General features: G+C 41.0%; 1 protein-coding gene and 1 long non-coding RNA gene across 2 annotated transcripts in view; one reads left to right on the top strand and one right to left on the bottom strand.

The window, feature by feature from the left end:
- The window catches only part of PPP3CC (protein phosphatase 3 catalytic subunit gamma), a 70421-nt gene extending 64049 nt beyond the window's left edge, over nucleotides 1-6372 (bottom strand). Inside the window, 1 exon segment of the mRNA XM_039868082.1 lies at nucleotides 6052-6372. Within this exon segment, the coding sequence (XP_039724016.1) occupies nucleotides 6052-6100 (49 nt within the window). The 5' untranslated portion in view covers nucleotides 6101-6372.
- A 75-nt stretch (nucleotides 6373-6447) lies between these two features.
- LOC120606632 (uncharacterized) lies at nucleotides 6448-7070 on the top strand. The gene is made up of 2 exons (XR_005653932.1): nucleotides 6448-6488; nucleotides 6596-7070. It is a non-coding gene; the product is annotated as an uncharacterized LOC120606632 (long non-coding RNA).
- Nucleotides 7071-7771: the final 701 nt, after the last annotated feature.

The raw sequence follows: 7771 nt of genomic DNA, 5'->3' as shown, positions 1-7771 counted from the left end.
AAAAAAAAAAAAAAAAAAAAAAAGGTGCTTCCACTTCACATCAGCTATACTTTAAAACCCATTTTCTTCTTTTTAGCTTTCCCTCACGAAGACACTGCCGAACCCTCAAATATGATGGTAGCCTTTCCCCAGCCTAGTTGTTTTGCGGCATTTCTTAATTGTATTTTTTTTTCTCTCTCCCAACTTCATATTTTGAAAAACTGAAATCCTATGAAAGAGTGAAAAAATAGTAAAATGTGCACCAGTTTTGTCTTTACCTATGTTCACCATGGTGAACATTTTGCCATTTTTGTTTTCTCTCTCGACAAATAAGTAATTCTTTTTTCTGAACTATCTCAGAGCAAATAGCGGACATCATGACATTTCATTATGAATGCTTCATCAGATAGTGCCTAAAAAAGAGAACATCCTCCCTTATAACGGCAATACCATATTACCACATTTAACACTGATATAGCTAATACTCCGTATTCAAATTTCTTCAGTGGCCCTCAAAATGTCCTCTATAGCTTTCGATTTTCCTAATACAGACTTGGCACTATCCTTGACTGTCATTTCCCTTTCATCTTCTTTCATCTAGACTAGTCCCCCCTGCCTTTTCTATTTTTCATCACTTTGTCATTTTTGAAGAGTTCACACCTGTTGTCTTGTAGAGAGTCTCACAAATTGGATTTGTCTGAAATTGGATTTGTCTGATTGTTTACTATAACCAGATTCAGGTTAAACACTTTGAGCAAGGATTACATAGCTAATTCTTGAATGAATTCTTAGATGATCTCTCAGTGTTTTTATCATTTAGAATAAAACTTCAGTCTCTTGGGCTCACATTGTCCAGACACTGCGCAAAATCATCACGAATTGTTAGCATTCAAAAACTCTAATGATCGTCAAAGATACACATTACCTTGGCCAGCTTATATCTTTGTGTCGCCCAATCTAGAGATCCTACTTACCAAGTTAGAACTTCTAATAATAAGCAAAAACTTAAGAAACTAAAAGATTTCATGATAAAAATCTAGTTTGCCAATAAAATAAAATTCGATATAGGGAACTAAAAGTTCTCTCTGCATACATTTGAATAATGAGGTAGATTATAAAGATAACTAAATCAGATATCACAGTGGGTTGAGATTTTATTTTATTCATTATTATTATTTATGCCTACAGCACCTGGTCTTCCTAGGTGGTCTTCTATCCAAGTACTAACCAGGCCCGAACTTGCTTAGCTTCCGAGATCAAACATCGGGCTTGTTTAGGGTGACATGGCCATAGACCATGGACCGTGGCTCCACTCGGGTGTGAACCCAGGACCTCCTGCGTGTAAAGCGGCCGTGCTAACCACTGCACTATGGAACCACATCCTGGGTTGAGATTTTAGACCTCAGTTTTGCAATTTAAAATTCAGCTAAAATTTAACATGACAACCTTAAAAGTATTACATTCTACCAATGATTGCACCAAAAGATAATTATTAAAAGACACCTCTTTATTTTCATTAGTCTTTTAGCGGTTAAGCAGCAGCAAAGCCCCCAAATGACTACAAATACCTGAATTAGCTGAATAAGTTTGTCTCTCATAGATAGTTTAAAAATTAGCTTTTTCCCAAAATGTCACTTCAGTGGAAAGATATTACATTTCTATTGCCAAACACAGCTTAGGAAAAGGTTTTCAATTAATTCGTGAATTCACTTTAAGTAATGAGTCCTTAGTATTTTTCTCTCAAATGATCCAAAAACATTTTTTTAACTTTACGATGAAATGTGATAATGTTACTTTATGGAAGAAAGCTTTGTTAGCAAATGTCTGATACAAATAAGCCTTCAATCACAACCATTAACATACAAGTAATAAAAGGACACTTTATTCCTGCTCAAAAAAGATTTAAGTGTTTAAGTTAAGATGTCCTTTCCCAGGTTTAAGACTTCCACTCAGGTATGAATCTCAAATAGCATTGATTTCCATGTTTAAATGGCTTGGCAGCTTAATTACAATGGTAAACCAAGCATAACTTAAATACTACTGATAGTTTCAACAGATACGCCCCATATAACTTGTTCACATTGAATATTTATACTTGAAAATGTTTCTTCTGGGTTGGTACGATATCAAATGACTGAAAATATAAAGGACCAAAATATATGAACATGAGCACTTTCAAACCATTTTCATGTTGATTGAAATCATCATTAAAAAATTTAGGTAAAATTATATTTGTGAAATAATATCAAAACATTTGCATAATAAAAGCTTAAATATATGTGATCCATTTTCCTTCAAATTCAAAATATACCAGCACATAGAAATACACGAGAAGTATTAAGCGCAGTTGTTTCTGAAGAAAAGGAATATGAGGCCTTTGTTTTCTTTCCTTTCTGACTTCCCAACTTTATAATTAGCAGGGTTAAGCTTATATTTAAAAGAAAACAAAAACATTAAAAAAAAAAAGGCCTTGGTAAATCTATTTTCATATATCAAAAAGGAGGACAGGGGATAAGAGCTGTGGAAATAAATGAGGTATGGGTACCAGAAATTGAAATAGGGTTCAGGTTATACTTGTGATAATAATTTCTTTCCATACTACTCTTCTTAAAACCTTTTAAGAAAGCCATAGCCACATTATTCCCAGTGCCAGAATGTTAGAGAACTAGTAGCCACCAATTCTGTAAATATACAATATATTTGAATTCCAAGAGAATGAGAGAATTGTATCAGCATCTTACTGAAAAGAAGTCTGACTTTTCTGTTAAACATACTGGGCCACCAAATAACAAACTTAGACAAAAGATTCTCCAAATTTGTCATGTAAGTCATAGTGAATTTCCTCTTTGCTTCTGAAAAGATTCAGCCTAGAGGAATAAACTGGTTTTTGTAAAAATCACTGTCAAAGAAAATAAATTTCTTCAAACAGGAAAAGAAATTTGGAAACTGGGAAAAAAATCGAGCTGAAAGATTTTCAGAGTTCAATTATTTGAGTTTCCAGTTTTCTGCTCCAGACACCAGTAGTGATGCCCCAACACATATGGACAGTTCTACCGGCTCAGAGAAATGTTACTTTTAAAACAAAGAAACAAATGAGCATCTGCCTACTGGTGTACATTGCAGATGGCTCTCCACAACATTTAATGAATAAGTGAAATCATAGAAACTTATATGTTTAAACAAAATAAACACCTTCAACTGCTAAAGAAGAAACCAGCTGCCAGGGAAGTACTAAGCAGAATTGCACGTTGTTACCCATGGGATTCCACCCAGATATCCTTTATATTGAAGAAGAGGTATTTTCCAGACTCGGAACAGTTTCCTAACTTATAGTTTCAGATATATTCTAATTCTGATATTTTTCAAGTGTTAATAATTTCCCTACTAACTGCTTACGTAGTAAGTGATCTATTATCAAGCTACTATCCTGTTTCATAATACTACTTGGTCTTCAGCTCTTCACATCCGTTATTTGCATGGCTGAGAAGCCTGACAAAGAAAGTATTATTAACCCTATTTTGCAGATGAGACTATCAAAGCAAAAAAAAAGAGAATTTAAGTAAAAAGGTATGGTTAAAAAAAAAAAAGACAGGCAAGGTCACAAGTAAGCTCCAGAAGCAGCAGTAAAACCTCGGTTTTTCTGACCAGCAGTCTAGTCCTTCATTTGAAGAAAGTTGCTGTTTAAAGGCCACTCAGAACACAAATCACTCCCACCCACCCACTCTCTAAGATTTGCTCAAACAAAACAATTAAGTAGACTTTAAAGTTAACAGGAAATGACAGAACCAAAAACAACTGGGGTGTGGTCTCATCTCAGAAAAAGATTTCCAGCTGTGAATAAATGCAGACAACTCTGGCCAGACAAGATAACATCACATCAGGATTTAGTGCCCAGTACAATGGACCTATATATACAACGACACTTTACTTTCTTAGAACGAACTTCAAGTATTTCAAACTCTGGGCAACCCAGGAAAAAAGCAACATAGGTCAACAGGAAGCCAAAACTGCTATGGTCAAGTTCATATGCTAAAGTTATACACACGAGATAAATTCACACATTCTAAGGCCCTGAAATCATCTATTTCCTTTATTTGAGAGTAATCTTATAAAGTATACAACATGTAGTAATTTATGATTTCGCTGAAAAACAAATTTGAATCATATAGATCATGAGAGTATTCACTGAACTGTGAGCATGCCTAGCAAAGCCAGCACCTGCATTTTTACCACATTTTACTTCACTTCTATATTTAAGGGTCATTTTAAATTTCCTTTATATCTTCTGTATGTTATGGTAGAAATTACATGCTATAATGGCGTTCAGAATTTGAGATTCTTGAAGGTCTGAGGACTGCCACTAAGCTTCACTCAGATCCCATTAATTTTGACGTGATAACACAATTCTGGTTTATTTGGTTTTCCTGCCTACTTCAGTTTAGAAGTGGTAGATTAAAAGGCATATTTTGACAGATAGAGAATAGTACTGGAGGAGATAAACTAAAAACAGACAAAAGCACTAAACTGGTATAGCAGTGAGGAGTCATTTCAGTACAGGAAGAAGCTGCCAACACCCTTATACAGCAGAATGCACCGGCCATATTAACAGCAGAGGACAGAAATTAATGTACATAATGATGACCTTGATTTATCAAAAAAGGTTATATTCAGTATATACTGAATTTTAAGAGATGGTTATATACTCTTCATGGGCTATATATTATAAAGACTGACATTAAAATGGGCAAAATAATTTAGCAGTTAAAGAGCTAAGTGTTGGTTATGTGAACAAGTCACTTAAATCTCTAATGATAAAGGATAAATGCTAAGTAGATAAATTTCAAAAAATCCCATTACATTTACTAAATATTATATAGTGTAGATAATGAACATTTATGATCAACATGATGCTGACTTTTTAGGGGAAAAAACTAAGTTACACACTAAAATTATGTAATGTAGACAATCAACATTTATGCTTGATGTTTTCAGGAGGAAAAAACCTAGTTAAAAACTAAAATTCTGCTCCCTCATAGACTATACCATAGGCTTTCCCACTTTAAAAAAATGTATTCTTGTCACCAGTCTAAGTTTACTTTGTTCTTCTAATTACCAAAATGAAAAAATAAAAGTATTTTAATAGTTTTCCCCACTTACAGCTAACCCCTTTATCCAGAGGCCACTAACACAGCTGGTCTAGGTATATTCCCTTCTTATAGTGTTTTCAAACCGATTATTAAAACTAAGAGTTGTACTTAAATCTTATGGCTGAACAAAAGCAGCACTTAAATTGGTGGTTATGTTTAAATCGGCATTCTTAGTTTAAAGGCAGAAACAACTATAATGTAAAACCTTACAAGTATTAGTAAGGAACATTTTAGTTTATGTTGGACATCTGAATCAGAGAACATTGTTCTCTAAGTTTTTATGGCCAAAAGCAAAATAAAACATCAACATCATGTCAAGAGATCTGTAAATCCCTTTCAAACACAATAAAATGCTTTTTATTTGTATTTGTTTCACCATATTGTTTCTTTTAATTTATCAGTGACTTGTGATGATCTGGAGAAAGTGGGCCAAAAGGTATGTGGTATGTGTCCTAAAGAGGTGGGGAGGGGGAGGGCGAGCTGATCTGATCCTAAAGAAGGGGAGTGGCAGAAGGATCTGAGTTGGGAGAATCTACTAAACTCCCTCCCCACATCACCCTTCGTGGCTTCCCCAGATAAGAGACTAAAAAAGGGGAATCGTTTCTTTAAAAAAAAAAAAAAGGGGGGATCTAGGCCCTTTTGGGGTTGTGGGAGGAGAAATCTCCACTTCACCTGCATGTCCAGCTAGCTACGGGTCCAGGTGCAACAGAAAACGCCTGGGGCCCCAGCGGGGCTGCCCCCGTGGGGATCCCTCCCTCCCGGCTCCCACACCCCCTCCAGATCCTTCTCCGGGATGGGCTCAGCCTGGTGCCCCTGCCACCCTCCCGCCTCCCCTCCTCGGTTCCCTCCCTCTGTCCCCGAGCCGTCACCCGGCCGAGGGCCCCTTCCCCGCGGGTCGACAAGGACGGCCCGGCCCGCTTGGCACCTTTGATGACGCGTTCGGTGGTGGAGAGGTGGAGGTTCCTCCCGGACATGATCCCCTCGGCCTCCTCCCAGCTCCTGGAGACCGCCAGCGTGCACCTCCGTCTGCGTCCCCGGCGGTCTCGGCTTCCCGGGCCACTCGGCTCTTCAGGGCGGCCCAGGCGCGAGAAGGAAGCGGCCGCAGTAGCCCAGCCTCGAACCCCGCTGACAGGACGCCGGCCCACTGGCCGATCCTTCCTGAGGCGCGGAGTCGCGAGCGCCAGCGACCGCGGCTTCGGGAGGCAACCGGGGCGGCCGCGGCTGCTCGCGCCCCGAGCCGCGTGCGCGCGCGCGCGTCCCCGCCCGCCGCTCTTCCAACTTCCCGGCGGCCCGCGCGCCGCCGCGGCGCCGAGACCCAGCGCGCGGCCCCGGCCTCCGGCCCGCGCGACCCCCTGACCCCAGGTCCTCGGCTGCGGCGGGTCCCCCCGCTCCCCTTCCCGCGGCCGCCCCGCGCGCACGCGCGCCGCCTTCCTCTACGGCTTCCGACAGCCGGTGTTTCTTCTCCGCAGCCTGCCCTCCCTGCGACTGACTTCTCTGCTGCCTGCCGCTACCCGGGCCTGGAGCGCCTAACCCCGGCCCCGAAGTCCCGCACGGAAAGGCCCAGCCGGGGAGCGGCCATCTTGACCCGGCCGGAGCGACCCAGCAGCTGCTCCGTGGAGCCGCGAGCCTCCTGTCACCCTGGAGTCACCTTGCGGGGAGTCCTTGTCCTCTCACACCTTCCCCACCCGAGGCCTCCTGCCCTTTCCTCTGGGTCTTCCGCTCACTGTCGCTAGGAGTCGTTATCGATTTGACTCTGCGTCCTTCTGCCTCTTCACCAAACCCATTTAAACCTCTGATTTAAGTTTTCACATTTGTTGAGGGCCTGTCCCTGCCTGGTACATAACACATTGCCCAAGGTTCCGGTGGAATACAATGCTCCCTGGTCCCTGAAGCTTTCCCTGTATTGATAGTTCAGGCTCTCATGTCTTTTGTACACACCCTTAATTTTTAACTGGTTTTTCTGTAAATATAGTTTTGTACAATGTTATCTCTAGGAGGGAGGGAGGCAAGCTGAGGTAGGGACCAGGTTGAATATACTATTAACTCCTGAGTTCTGCCACTCTGGAACCTAACCAGAAATACAGACCTAGTTTTTACGATTAAAAAAAAAAAAAGTATAGTAAGTATAGTATAGTAAGAAGGACGGTCGCATCCATTCTAGTTATAATCCAGTAGTTGAGGGGCTGGGTACCTCAGTTGTTCCAATGGATGGACATGACCCTTGCCTTGGCTCTGTGGCCTACTCTCCACTTCCAAGGGAAAGGAGAGGTCAGCTTCTCCAGGGAGCCCGGGGGGCAGACCTCTGAAAGGAACTGACCTCATAAGCTCTGTGTCACCTACTCAGCTAAAAGCAACCACTTCCCGTTTGACACCCTGGCACAGTATCTGCCTCCCCTGCTCATGCTTACCGTGGGAAACAGGGGCAAGTCACTCTATAGAGAGTCTTAATCTGGCCCATCTCTAGGTTAAAAACTGACCTTTTCTTAAATCGTAAGCCTAGAATAGAAACTGTCTTATTACAGCTGTCCTCCCTTACTGGAGTATAGTGCCTGGCAAAGTCAACCGCATTTTGGTTTTAGCAATGACAACAGGATATTGAAAGAGGTACAGCCACTAGGGAAAACAATATGGCAGTTCCTCAAAAA

Source organism: Pteropus medius, unplaced genomic scaffold, assembly GCF_902729225.1.
Source record: "Pteropus medius unplaced genomic scaffold, Ma_sr-lr_union100, whole genome shotgun sequence".
Taxonomy (NCBI): domain Eukaryota; kingdom Metazoa; phylum Chordata; class Mammalia; order Chiroptera; family Pteropodidae; genus Pteropus; species Pteropus medius.
The sequence above is the reverse complement of the archived record's forward strand: the minus strand, read 5'-3'. Positions and strand labels throughout refer to the sequence as shown.